This window comes from Mustela nigripes, chromosome 17 (genome assembly GCF_022355385.1).
Source record: "Mustela nigripes isolate SB6536 chromosome 17, MUSNIG.SB6536, whole genome shotgun sequence".
Taxonomy (NCBI): Eukaryota; Metazoa; Chordata; class Mammalia; order Carnivora; family Mustelidae; genus Mustela; species Mustela nigripes.
In genome coordinates this window covers 30,342,613-30,357,319 of record NC_081573.1, presented here as the reverse complement: position 1 = coordinate 30,357,319, position 14,707 = coordinate 30,342,613, and the positions used below count along the sequence as shown (strand labels likewise).

General features: G+C 36.6%; 1 protein-coding gene across 2 annotated transcripts in view; it reads left to right on the top strand.

Moving 5' to 3' along the window:
* The window catches only part of RPGRIP1L (RPGRIP1 like), a 95,198-nt gene that overhangs the window by 60,037 nt on the left and 20,454 nt on the right, over positions 1–14,707 (top strand). For both annotated transcript variants that reach the window (XM_059382689.1, XM_059382690.1), the window contains 3 exons: positions 1,388–1,489; positions 2,134–2,287; positions 3,293–3,366. In XM_059382689.1, the coding sequence (XP_059238672.1) occupies positions 1,388–1,489; positions 2,134–2,287; positions 3,293–3,366 (330 nt within the window). The remainder of the gene's footprint in view (positions 1–1,387; positions 1,490–2,133; positions 2,288–3,292; positions 3,367–14,707) is intronic.

The following is a 14,707-nucleotide window of genomic DNA, read 5'->3' as shown; positions in this document are numbered from 1 at the left end:
CCCCCTCTCTCTCGCTGATAAATAAATAAAATCTTTAAAAAAAAAAATAAAATAAAGTAGCAAAAGTGGGGGTGCCTGGGTGACTCGGTGGGTTAAAGCCTCTGCCTTCAGCTTGGGTCATGGTCTGAGGATCCTGGGATCGAGCCCCGAGTTGGGCTCTCTGCTCAGCAGGGAGCCTGCTTCCTCCTCTCTCTCTCTCTGCCTTCCTCTCTGTCTACTTGATCTCTGTCTATGAAATAAATAAATAAATAAAAATCTTTAAAGTAGCAAAAATGGGAGCACCTGGGTGGCTCAGTTGGTTAAGCAACTGCCTTTGGCTCAGGTCATGATCCTGGAGTCCTAGGATCAAGCTGCACATTGGGCTCCCTGCTTGGTAGGCCATCTGCTTCTCCTTCTGACCTCTCCCCTCTCATGCTCTCTCTCTCATTTTCTCTCTCTCAAATAAATAAATAAATAAAATCTTCAATAAATAAATAAAGTAGCAAAAATGATAAGCTAATATTTTAAAAATAAACATCAGTTTATGAATCCTGGAAAATACTTGACTCTAAATTGATATTTGATAGAGTTAAAAAATAATGTTGATCATAGAAAGTATATATCCTCGCATATGTAATTTTTTAATTACATGAGTAATATATAATCATCATAGAAATACTAGAAAATACAAATAAGCAAAAAAGAAATTAAAAATTAAATTAGGGTCCTGGGTGGCTCAGTGGGTTAAGCCTCTGCCTTCAGCTCAAGTCATGATCTCAGGGTCCTGGAATGGAGCGCCCCATCGGGCTCTCTGCTTGGCAGGGAGCCTGCTTCCTCCTCTCTCTCTCTGCCTACTTGTGATCTCTCTCTGTGAAATAAATAAATAAAATCTTTTTTAAAATATGAAATTAAATTTCCCCAAATCTATATATCAGCAATAGAATTTTAGTGAATTTCCTTCCATACTTATTCCCATGGGAGCATACATGTTGTTTGCTTGCATGTTTGTTAACAAAACAGTATACAACTATATGTAAAAAACTACATTTTTTACTCAATAGTATATTGGATATTCTCTTCAGTGTGCGGAAGTACAGATCTACGTTATTTTTTTCATGGTTGCAAAGAACTCAAGTATTTGGATATACCATATTTCATTTAATCCTATTCTGTTGGATATTTGCATTGTTCTCACTTTTTTTGCAATTATAAACAATGCTTCAATGAATGATGTTTGTAATTCTTTAATTACATATATAAATACCCTGATGACTATCAGCCATTTTACTGAAATACCCTAACTAAATTTAGGGTCATATGCATAACTACTGTATTTACTCCCTTATATATATGGAATTTAATAGTAAATACAAAATAACATATCTGCATGTTTTTACATCAATAAAAGGAGATAACTACTCCTCCTGAAGATGTGAAGGAAGTTTCATCAGAAGTTGAGCATACGCCAGAAATAGAAACTGACATGCCAACTCTTTCACATGGTCCTGAGGTATGTATTTGTATTAAAATTATTTTGAAAGGTTTGATTTCATTCTTAAAAGACTTTGTACTAAAATGGATCAAAGGGGCACCTGGGTGGCTCAGTGGTAGCCTCTGCCTTCGGCTCAGGTCATGATCTCAGGGTCCTGGGATCCAGCCCCACGCCAGGCTCTCTCCTCGGCAGGGAGCCTGCTTCCCCCTCTCTCTCTCTGCCTGCCTCTCTGCCTACTTGTGATCTTTGTCTGTCAAATAAATAAATAAAATCTTTTAATAAATAAATAAAATGGATCAAGAACTCATAAAATCGATCCTATTTTTATGTAGAACTTCCTGGGAACAGAAAGATCAAAACTATGATCAGTGTTGCAATTATGCTGATATTAGCAACTAATAAATAGATATGTGAATTAGGGTAATAATGTAAAATTCATTTTTATATTAATGTATTTTTCATTCTTGGCTTATAATAATATTTTCATTTATCTGCCTAATATCATTTGTCTGTGCAATGTTAGTGACGGTTTTTCTAATGAATCACTTACATATTCATATATTTAAGTCTCGGGCTTACAGGCTTTCTGAGTCAGGTGCTTCAGCAAGTGCAACACATGTGATCAAAGCGCCAGTGTTATTGGTATGCTTGCATTTCTTCAGGTTTCTCAAGAAAGCGGTGGAGCTAAGGTAAAAGAGAAAATACAGCAAGGAAAAGATGATGATGTGTCTTTCCTGTCTGAGGGTCAGCTAGCAGATCGAAGCTGGACTTCTTCTGAAGATGAAACAGAAATAACTGAGGAATTGGAACCAGAAGGTGATTTTTTTTTCCTTTCTTATTACCATTATTTACTTAATTCTGTGTTTTCTTTAATCTGTTAGAGCATGCCTCCTAGGACATCTTCACATAGTAGGGGATCTACTTTGTGGTACCTGTTTCTTGACCGAAATGACAGGACACGGTTCTGTGTAGTCAGCTACGGGCTGGCAGAATTGTCGCACACCTTCTTATCTCAACCTGCCATGCCACAGTGGAATTCAAGTCTTGCTGCTACCAAGGTCCCAGTTGATGTTTTCAGTGGCTTTATGTTCTCTTTGGGTTTTATACTATCATCTGGATTATTCTAGAGAAATTAACTTTTAAAAAATTAAAACTAAGAACTCAGACAAGACAACTCTTGACAAGATTTAATTTATATAATATCTAAAAGAGGTGACTACAGTGACAAAGCATTTAGGTGGTACCTAGGGGAAGGTAAATGGGAACAGGAAGATAGAGAGAAAGAGTAGATTACAGGGGGCATAAGGAAACTTGTGGGGTGACAACAGATGGGTTCACAATCTTAATTGTGATGATTTCACAGAATTATACATATGTCAAAATATCAAATTTTGCTCTTTAAATATGTGCAGTTTATTCTATGGCAATTTTGCCACAATAAAACTACAAAATTTTTTAAATGTTTCTAAATAGTAAGAATAACTTGATTGCACAATATAATTTATTAGGCTGTTAGAAAATACCCATTACTCTGTCCTCCTCTTTAAAAAGACTATTTTTGAATTTCAGAGCAAGCTATATTTTTATTATCTTTGTTTCTACTAAAACTAAACTTGGAATTTTCAGTCATTTTTTATCTTTTCTAAATTATAATGTAAAAATAAATATCTTTCCTGCTGAGAAACGTCTAGACATGATTATCATATTGTCCTTTTAAGGTTATCCTTATAACAAATGCTTGTAACAAATTGCTCCATTTCTCAAGGTATAAATATAATTGGTTTAACAGACTTGAGCCACTAAAATCTTATTTCTTAACAGATGAGGAAGAGAGATCTGCATCTGACAGCGACGAGTGTATTATTCCAGGTCTTATCTCCAAGAATATCAAACAGGTCAGTAGCTTGATGCCAGCTAGAAATGTTGCAAAATAAAGCTGCTGTTCATTCATAGTGTATCAATCTTCCTGTATGAAAATCTGAAGGCAAAAATATTTCTGGGAAAATTTTATGTATCCTCACAATCCTACCCATGTAATCATCTAGTACAAAAAGAAAATTTATATGTAGTTTCATTATGTAATGGGTCGTAACTTGTATTATTTTTGCTTACATGTTAAGAATACCTATCAACAGCAGCATTAACAGTTACTTGCTAAAACCAGTTGACTTCCCTGACTCCTTTTCAGAATGATTGTACAAAGATGTGTTAAATCCAGTCTGAGGGTGCCTAGGTGGTTTAGTAGGTTAAGCATCTGACTTTTGCTCAGGTCACAGTCTTAGGGTCCTAGAAGCTAGCCCCTCGTCAGACTTCCCACTCAGCAGGGAGTCCGCTTGTCCCTCTCCCTCTGCTCCTCCCCCTGCTCATGCTCTTTCTCCCTCTCAAATAAATAAATTAAATCTTTTTAAGAAAGAATGCAATCTGAGCTTTAAGAATTCAAAATGCGATATTGCATTTAAAACATTAATACTTTCAAGTGTGAATTCATTCATATGCTAAAATATGTCCACTGATAAACTATTAAAGTTATTTCATTTCCACCAAAACAGTAAACCTTCATAGAAGGTAATTAATCTTGTATAGGTATACTTGTTTTGTAGCACGTTATTGAAAAGCAGTATGCAAATGGAAGTTTTGAAAACAAAATTATACTTTATATGAGAAGTATACTACTTACCAGAGCTTTTTTTTTAAGGGGGGGGGGTAGTTATTCTAAAGTAAATGTAAGTGAAGTAAAAAGGCCTTAGCTTTTTCTATTCATCTACATTAATTTTCCTGAAATGATTAATTGTATTCCTTTTTCAGAATTTCTGTTTTATGGGTAAAAATTGGAATAATTTTTTCAACTCTTAAAATTCTTAGCTTAACCTCTCTGCAGAACAAACCGAAATACTTTTGTTTAAGAATGATAAGTACAAGCAAAACAGTTCATCTGTCCAAAGTTTTATTATCATTATTAATTATAATATCACCTGATCCATGGCATCCTGATATATGGATCTTTATTGTTCAAAATCAGTAAATCAAGGAAAGAATCTTGAATATGGTTGCCTGAAGACTTCTAATTATAGCATTTAGTTCAGTTTAGCTTTTTTGCTTCATCAAACCTGAAATTGTTAAATTATTTATCAAACTAATGAATAGTAATTCTCTGGTCTCTATTAGAAACTTTTGATAATGGGACTCAAAGGGAAAATGAGTCCTTTGTGTGGGATTTAGCTCCTTAGCCATTTGTATTCGGGTTTTTCAGGAAAACCGAACAAATAGGACATATACGTACAAATATGTACATATAAAAAGATTTATTATAAGGAATTGACTCACGTGGTTATAGAGACTGAGAAGTCCCAGGAACTGTATTCAGCAAGTTAGAGACCCAGGAAAGTCAATGGTGTAGTTCCAATCTGAGTCTGAAGACCTTAAAATTAGGAGTACCAATGGCATAAGTTCCAGCTAGAAAGCAGGCAGACTGGAGACCTAAGAAGAGCCAGTGTTTCAGTTCAAGTTCAGAGTCAGGAAAAGACCAGTGTTGCTTCTGAATGCCATCAGGTGGAGGATTTCTCACCACTTTTGTTCTAGTCAGTCTTCCAACTGATTGGAGGGTGACCCATCCACCTTGGGGAGGGCAGTCTGCTTCCCTCAGTCTACCACTTCAAATGTTAATCTTATCCAGGAACAGCCAGATGGACACACCTGGAGTAATGTTTGATCAACGGTCTGAAAATCTGGTGGTCCAGTCAAGTTGACAGGTAAAATTAACTATCAAGGGTTCCCTGGGTAGCTCAGTCGATTGAACATCCAACTCTTGGATTCAGCTCAGATTATGATCTCAGGGTTGTAAGATCAAATCAAGCTCCACGTTGGGCTCCATGCTCAGACGGAAGTCTGCTTCCCCTTTCCCTCTCTCTCTGCCCCTCCCCCTGCTCATATGCAGCTCGCTCTCTCTCTCTCTCTCTCTGTGTGTGTCTTTCAGATCAGTCAATCAATCTTTAAAAAATTTAACTATCACGTTATTTTATTAAGAGCCCTCCGTTCATTACATCAAGAGTAGTAAGACTACATGTTTGAATCAGACATTTCTTTCTCACTTATCAATAGTTCTTATGAAACACTTTGCCTACTTCATCAGAATTTTTGGATACCTATATGATTTAGCCTTTTGAACATTAGAATGAGAAATGAGATACTGAATCAGGCCTGGGGTTTAAGAAGGCAGGCAGTAAGGGATGTATTTATCTAGTCAAAGTACAAACAGCACTCATGCCTCTTGTCATAACACAGTGATTCCCAGGGATTCAGTGTCTGCAGTTTGTCAACACTTCTCCTAAGGAAGTACATATAGTATTCTGGTCCTGCCCTCTGAGGACATCTACATTAATTGGGAAGATGTGTTCATGAAAAGTCAAGTAGTTATTTGGCTATTAAATTACAATATAAAACAATGTCAGGTGACAGTACCAATAATTAATGTAATAGATATTTGAAGTAAAGAATACTCAGCTGTTTTCTTGCCTGCTTTCTCATCTTTCAAATGAATAAACTGAGGTCTTGAGCGAGAAAGTGACTTACTGGTAATCTTCCCACTAAATAAGGAAGTTCAGAGGAAGGAGAAATTTGAAGTAACTCTTTAGTAGACTTTATGGAAGGTATGCCCAGAGCTGGCCCACCTGCCCTCTTGTGGGCTTCCTGTTTATTTTTCCTAAGTTTAAGCTGACTTGCCCTGCTTTCTTTTTTTTATTACCAAAGATAACGATGCAAACATGCCCACCCCGGAGGAGAAAAATCTAATTAACCATGCCTAGCCTCTAGGTTGGATCCATCTTTATCCGTTGTATACACTTGACCTATTTGGCTATGGCCAGTCACACAGTAAGGAGTGTTCTGCTTTAACTGTGACATCTCAAAGATGTGGATATATGGCAGCAGAGAGAAAATCATGTGCAGGGATGCATATGTGTTTCAGAAGTCAAGAATACGCTAACTAGAGCAGCCTTTTTTTTTTTTTTTAAGATTTTATTTATTTATTTGACAGAGATCACAAGTAGACAGAGAGGCAGGCAGAGAGAGAGAGGAGGAAGCAGTTTCCCTACTGAGCAGAGAGCCCATTGTGGGGCTTGATCCCAGGACCTTGGGATCATGACCTGAGCCGAAGGCAGAGGCTTTAACCCACTGAGCCATCCAGGCGCCCCAAGCAGCTTTTTTATATAAGGGGATAGAAGAGTTTAGATATAATGCTGAAAGCCAAACATTTTGGATTTTATCTAATAGATACTAGGGAGAAATTGTAATAGTTCATTTTATTTTCTAAACATTGTATTCATCATTCAAAAGTAACTTTCAAAGTGTGGGAAAATGTTACCTAAATTATAGCACCTTAGACCAAACAATTTTTAACTGGGGGGAGGGGTATTTTATCCCCCAGGGGACATTTGGCAGAATCTGAAGGCATTCTGGATTGTCACACTGGGTGGGACTGCTATTAGCATGTAATAGGTAGGGGTTAAGGTTAAGGTTGCTGCTCAACACGCTACAATGCACAGGACTCACAGCAAAGAACTATCTGGCCCAAAATGTCAATAGTGCTGAGGCTGAGAAATCCGTCATTCAGGGGAACCGTGTGTATTGGCAGCATTGCTAGCATCTCAGCGGAATTGTTCAACGCCCTTGACTAAGACAGAATAAGGAACTTCGATTTAACAAGGAAGTTTAGTGAAAGAAAGAACTACTCCTCTACAATATCCAACTAATTCTAATGTACGCATCTATTTTTTCCTTAGAATAAACTGGCTTTTTTTCTTATTATTCCTGGGAAAGTAATTTGTGTTACTTCGCTACAGCCTGCTACAGTCTTGACTACCATTCCAAATGTGATTTATTATAATGGTTTAAGATGCTTTCTCCAATGTGTGAATACCATTTAAAGGAGGCAACTGCTGTATGCAATGCTTTATGCCTCAGTAACCCTTGTTTTTAAAAATTTTACTTTTAGTAGAAAGTACTAACCAGTATTTTATATTAATAGGTGATATTTAATTGTGTTAAATTATTTACCAAATAGAGGGGCACCTGGGTGGCTCAATGGGTTAAGCCAATGCCTTCAGCTCAGGTCATGATCTCAGAGTCCTGGGATAGAGTTCCGCATCAGGCTCTCTGCTCAGCAGGGAGCCTGCTTAACTCTCTCTCTCTCTCTGCCTGTCTCTCTGTCTACTTTTGATCTCTATCAAATAAATAAATAAAATCTTTTTAAAAAAAATTTTTTTTAATTATTTACAAAATAGAATAAAATAGTTTAATCTGTAAACATAGGAACAAACCTCAAGAGGTCATCATACTCATGAAATAAAGTATTTTATAGTGATTATACTAGTTTTTCTATGTGCTACTTTAATAGTCATTCAGTATGAGTCACAGAACATTTTTCTTTAAAAATCCCAAAAGTAGTGCAAGGAACTCCTAAATATACTTCACCCATATCCATCAACTGTTAACATTTTGCTACATTGTTTATCATTTCTGTTGTCTCTCCTATATTTGTATATGTGCACCTACATACGTATATATACACATTCTTGCATACATAATTATAATGAATCATTTCAGTGTTGCAGAAGTCAGGTTCGTTTACTCTTAAATACTTCAGAATAATAATATAATACCATTATTTAATCTACAGTTCCCATTAAAATTTTGCCAAATGTTCCAGTAGTATAATTTATAGCCTTTGATTAATCTGGTCCAGGATCCAATCCAGATTGCACGCTGTGTTTAACTTTCCTGTCTCATTAGCCTCTGTAATCCATAATGATGGTTGCAATCTTTCTTTATGTTGGTTCTTTCAGATTAACATTTTTTCAGAATCCAGGCCATTTATATTGTAGACTATCCTTCAGTTTGGATTAATGTGATGTTTCCTCATATTAGATTCAGCTATGTTTTTTGGTGGGAATACGACAAAGGCAGGGCTATGTCCTTTCCAGGGCATTATGTCAGGAGGAACAGGATGTCATCATTGTCTGTTGAGGATGTTAACTTTCGTCAGGGTGTTGTTAGCGTAAAACCTTTTTTAAGCTTAAAAATCCTTCTGGCTCATTAGTTTCTTTCTTTACCTCTTTCTCAAGAACTGCTTCAGGTTGAAATCTTAGGACAGTGATACATGGCTTTTATCAGAAGGAAGGTAATACTGAATGGCTCTCATGTGCTAAATTAGCACATCCTATAGAATATGTCCTTTAATTTTCACAGTCCTGCGTTCATTAGCATCTGCTATGTGTCATAAAAGAAGCAGTCCCTGGCTTCAGAGAGGTCACAGTCTACAGAGGAAACACAATGAGTGCACAGTGGTTAGCACGAGGAGAATGGAAGGCACAGGGTGCTGTGGGAACTTTCAAGCAGGTACCTAACAACGTGAGGGACCCTCATCAAGAAAGACTTCCTAAAGTCAGTGAAGTTTGAGCCAAGTGTTTAAGGTGATTAGGAATTAGTAAGAGTCATGGTGGGATCATTACAGGTCAAAGGAACAATTTAAGAATTAGGGAGAGTGTGGATCATGGCTCTTTCTGGAAATCAGTGGTTTTCAGATGGTTTCAGTGGTTTTCTACGTTATGGCACACCTGTGGAGGCTCAGGAGAAGATGCTGAAAAGATGGGCACGTCCTGACCATTAAGGCCTCTGTGTATCATCTGAGAAGGTTAAAGTCTATCCTGAAGTTCTATGGGCAGCCAATGAGGGCTTTTAAGGGAGGATGAAGATCACTCACTAATTAAACCAATACTTAGCATTTGCTGTGTTCCAAGCTTTATTCTAGACAGTGAAGAAGGGAAATAATCCTCTTGCTCTTAGGGAGTTTACACTCTTGAATCGCATTTTAAAAGAGCATGCTATCAATAATGTAAAGAATAGATTAGAGGCACAGAGACTAATTAAAAAGTAATTAGAGAACGCTACTCTGTGGTTATCCCCACTTGATAGATTTTTTTTAATTGCCTCTACCCTATAATGTCACAAAAGTGAGACTAGAAGTAGTGTCCCAGATAAGTATCATTTATGCCAGTTACACTGTGAATCTGAATTACCTGCTAACTGCGTAAGCAATTTAAGATCACACAGTTTTTTTCATGATTCAGAATCTCACAGCTCCAGTTATCTCTTAGAAACGTTGATCCTTAGAAGGAATCTAACAGATTTCCCAGGACTTAGACATATTACTTGGTTCTTCCTCTTTTCTTCATGTCTGTGATGTATAATTAATCATAGATTACTTCATTTTGTTTCATTTCATTTACAACATTTATGAGCTTCGCTTTGTCAGAGTGAAATGCTTGTCCCCTCCTTTTCTTTCCAAAGTGGCATAATTAGTGTTAGCATCTTTTTTAACAGGCTACATAAAGTTTAGTGGCTGGATTAAATCAAGTCATTAACATAATGTGCTACCCAATTTGCCCCTATCTCTCTTCGTTTCCAGGACATCAAAGTGCCACAGAGCACCAGTGTAATTGGGCCTTGCTGGCCTGTCAGATTCCGTCAGCCTGATGACTGCTGCTTTTACTGAAAAGCTTCTAGGCATGATAATTAAGGGGGGGAGGGGAGGAGCCTGAAAAATGTAAAACTTTGGACATTTTTCTATGAATATTTTATTAATTTGAATAATCAGAAGTTAACAGTATCAATTTGATGTATAATACATTGATTAAAAGCCTTGTTTTAGGTCCTTAAAATAGACATCAAAACCAAAAATTTGCATCTGCCATGGCATTAAAAAAAAGAATTAACAAACCTTCTTGCAGAGTATTTCTAGTTTTATCACTTAAACCATGGAGCCTTCCATTTTCACAATGAAATGTACAACCAACAGCTTACAGATTTCTTCAGGTGTGTGCACAGGTGAGAATGGGAGCTCACGCTGGAAGAGCAGTGGACTCTTCTGTGCATGGCATATTTACATCTCTCTGCTTCTACTAATAGCAGTTTGTAAAAATGTCATATTCAATTGGACTAAATTACAATTCCACCTAGAAAGCAGGTCCTCCTGAACTATATGAGCTGGCATTCCCAGGCGATTGCAATAATGATCTTCAGCAACATATGTATTAAAGATTTGAAGGGCAAAATGGCGTAAAGCAACTCATTACTTTTAGAAGTCACGTATTAAAAATTACTAAATCACTTCAGAATCAAATATGATATCCTATCGGTGGGTAAAGTAATTCCCTCCCAATAGTTTACATATGGAAGCTTAAGCTAATAGAATAAGTTTCAAAATATATTTTAGGTTAAAACAAGAAATGTTGAATTACTTCCTGGTAGTAATTACTTCCAAAACTCTTTTTCATGTTTTGCAACTTAATTATCTCTTCCTAATATACTAGGGACATCTTTGCAATAGCAATATACTCCATTTCTTTTAACACATCCATAATATTCCTACCCCACAGCTCTACCATATTGACTTAAACCCCTTTTGGTGGACCCTTAGTTTTCTACCAGTGTTTTCTAATACAAACATTTCTGGTTAAAGCAACAATAGATATTAATTTCTGCTTTCCCACATCACACCTTTGCCAAACTGATGGTTAAGAAATTATACCTCACTGATAATTCCATTACAAAGAAGCAAAAGAGGGAAAATATTTGTATCTATGTACATATGTACTTTTACATGAGCATACAGATACAACATTTAGGTTTATGTAAGCAAAGAAAATGTCTAAAAGTATATAATCCAAACACCATTAGCAGTATTTCTGAGACATGGCTCAGGGTGGGGGTCAGAAAACTATGGCCCATGTCAAACACATCCCTCTACCTGTTTTTGTAAATAAAGTTTTATTGGAACAGAGCCACACCCATCACATGTAAATACATATTGTCTATGTTCTGTACTCATTTTACAAGAGCTAAATATTTGTAACAGAGACCATATGGCCTGCAATGCAAAAAATATTGGCGGTCTGAGCCTTTACAGCAAAAAACTGCCAACCCCTGAGTTGGGAGGAAACAAGGAACTTTTCTACTTTACTTTTTAGGATTTATATTGTTGGATTATTTTTAATGATGAGTGTAGATCGCTTCTAGAAAGTAAATAATGTGTAGGCTAATTCTACTAAAATGTTAAATAACGATTTAAACGATACTAAAATCGTTAAAGAATGATTTAATTATTTTAGAAGTTTTTTTAAAAGATTTTATTTATTTATTTACTTGTTTGTTGATTTATTTATTTGATAGAGGGCACGCGTAGGGGGAGGAGCAGAGAGAGATGCAGACTCCCCACTGAGCAGGGAGCCAGAGGGGCTCCATCCCAGGACCCCGGGATCATGACCTGAGCCAAAGGCAGACACTTAACTAACTGAACCACCCAGGCATCCCTTTAGAAGCCTTTTAATAAATATTTTAGAAAGGGTCAACAAATGTAGGTTGAATCTTTTTTGGTTTAGTGCAGTGATTCTCAAAATTTGGTCCCCAGACCAGCATCACCTGAGAACTTGTGAGGATGCAGATTCTTGGACCCCACCCCAGACCTCATGAATCAGAAACTCAAGAGACTGGGTCCCAGCAATCTGTGTGTTTGTAATCAAACTTTTCAGGTTATTCTGGCTTGTGCTAGAGTTTGCGAACAACTTGAGGGAAAAGCAGTACTTCTCACTGTGACTGAACACTAGGATCACCTAGAGAGCATTTTTAAATGCCAGGGCCCAGCTCCATTAGGATCAGCTAAATCCAAATTTCGTTTAAAGCTCCCCCGGTGATACTAATGTTCAGCCAAAATTGAGAACCACTGTACTATAACATCTGTTTTCAATGATGGTGGAAAAGGGATGGCGTGTCAAAATCACCTGAAATTGAGGGTAATTTTTAAAATTCTCTCCTTCCTTCACATGAACTGCCATAGTAAGCCACAGTTAATGATGGAAATGTGTCATATCCCTCAGGTGTATTAGGACAGGAAAAAATATTCCAACCATTGCTTTAGAACATGTGGTAACAAGCTTCTATAATTTGCTGACCCTTATAGATGCAGCAATTTACATGGTGTATGAGGGAGACCATGACAGTATTCTAAAAATAAGCTCTCTAAACCCTAGCACCATTTTTTTTCTCCACCTCTGAAGTTTTCAATATTTATAGTAATTGTTCAATATAGGTCTTTCACAGAACCAATGAGAAAAGATAGGTCACTGCCACAGATGAAAGCTGGGGTTTTTGATTTTGTTTATTAAAAACATTGTTATCTCAACAGAACAGTGTGAGTTTCTCTTTACTCTTATTTCTCCCAGAGAGCTGGTATAGATCATCACCTTCTACTTCCATTTTGTATCTGTCATTTCACTATAAAGTACCAAGTTCTACCTATGGTGGCTCCTAAGAGGTAGGCTTTGTTTCTATTTATTTACACACATACACCCCCCCCACACACACACCCCACACACATTTTTATGGTGATAAATATAATACTCATGTAAATTCATGTAACCATTTGAGGAGTAATTTGAATTTCTCATATCTCTCACTTAGCAATTCTCCTAAGAGAATCACTCACATACGCAGGAAAACAAAGGGATGGACAATGCGACATTGTCTGTTCATAACAAAAAATTGTGAACAACTCAGTTGTTTATCAGTAGAGAAAAAACTGGACTATAGATTGTGTATGCAATATGAATGGAATTCTGTATAAAGTATGATTGAATTCGATTTTAATTATAAACACAAATTTCTAAATATCGTATTGAGTAAAAAAACAGAAGTTGCAGAATGATTAATAGAGGAGGCTATCACTAATATGAAATGTAAAAACAGAAAGCAGTACTATCTGTTAATGGACATATACATTTGTTGCAGGAAACATACCAGCATGATTGGGAGTGATACACATCACTTTCAGGATGCTGGTTTCCTCTGGGGGAAGGAGAAGAAGGAAATAGGTGGGGACTTTAGCTGCATCTGAAATGTTTTATTTCTTCAGTAACAACAAAAAGTTTGAGTCAGATACAGCAAAATGGTAACCTCTGTTTAAGATGTTGAGTCCCTGAGTATACCAAATTACTTTCTATACTTTATAATTTTACAGAAATGCTTATTCTGTAGAGAAATAAAACTCACGTGTAATCTCAACCGAGTTAGAGTTAAATCTAACTGACTGATACAAGTTGCAAAACCTTTCTCATAGGCCATTCTCAGTTAAGGAATACTATGTTTAAGGGCTGTCAAGTATAATTAATTTTTAGGAGGCTAATAGTTCAGCTCCAGTGTAGCTGCTCTGATGTCGGAAGAATTCAGCATGATCCTCTAAGTAAACAAAAAATTTAAACATACCAATAAAAGCTTAAGTAAATACTATAGAAAAATATGGCCTAAAAATGAATTAACATCAATCAGGAAGCAATAGTGGAGTTGAGCCAAAATCATGAGAGCTGTAACTTTTTTTTCTCTGGGAGTAATAGTAGCTGTCATCACATTTCTAGATCATTCAATCATATAATATGTAGTGTCCATCTATACAGACAACTAAAAATAAGTTGCTTGCAATTCATATTTGAGTGATTTCTATTACTTCTGTCACCACAGTCAGAATTTTTAAATGCTCTTTTTATATGCCGACATCAACATCTTTTCTAACTAGGGAAGTTAATAGGGCAGTTGGTGAAGGAGACAAAAAAAGTAACATCATACTTAGTAACAAACACTCATACATACAGAAAACAGGAGGGATGCCTGGGTGGCTCAGTCCATTAAGTGTCGGATTCTTCATTTCAGCTCAGGTCATGATCTCAGGGTCATGGAATGGAGGCCTGAGGTGGCCTCCACGCTCAGTGTGGAGTGTGAAGAGATTTTCTTTCCCCCCACGGGGGCCCCACACCCTGCATGCGAGCTCTCTCTACAAAAAAAAAAAAAAAAAAAAAAAGGAAACAGGAAAAGCCTAAAGCCTAGACTGTATGGCAAACTTCCTATTGTGAAGGCTATTAATGTCCTGCCCAAGAGCCTCCGTCATGTTCTAGTGATTCTGAAGAGACATTACTATGCATCTATCTGCAGAGGCTTTGCTTCAGTCATCCAAGTATCCTTATCCCTTCCCAGGCTCCTAAAGGAACTATTTTCATTGCTTTATTATGAAAAATTTCAAACATACAAAAAAGCTGAAATAATAGTAACCTGCCATCTCAGTTCTACAATACTGACCTGTCTTTGAAATACTCTTATTTAACTTAAATCTAGAACAGCAAGATTTCTGAATATTTT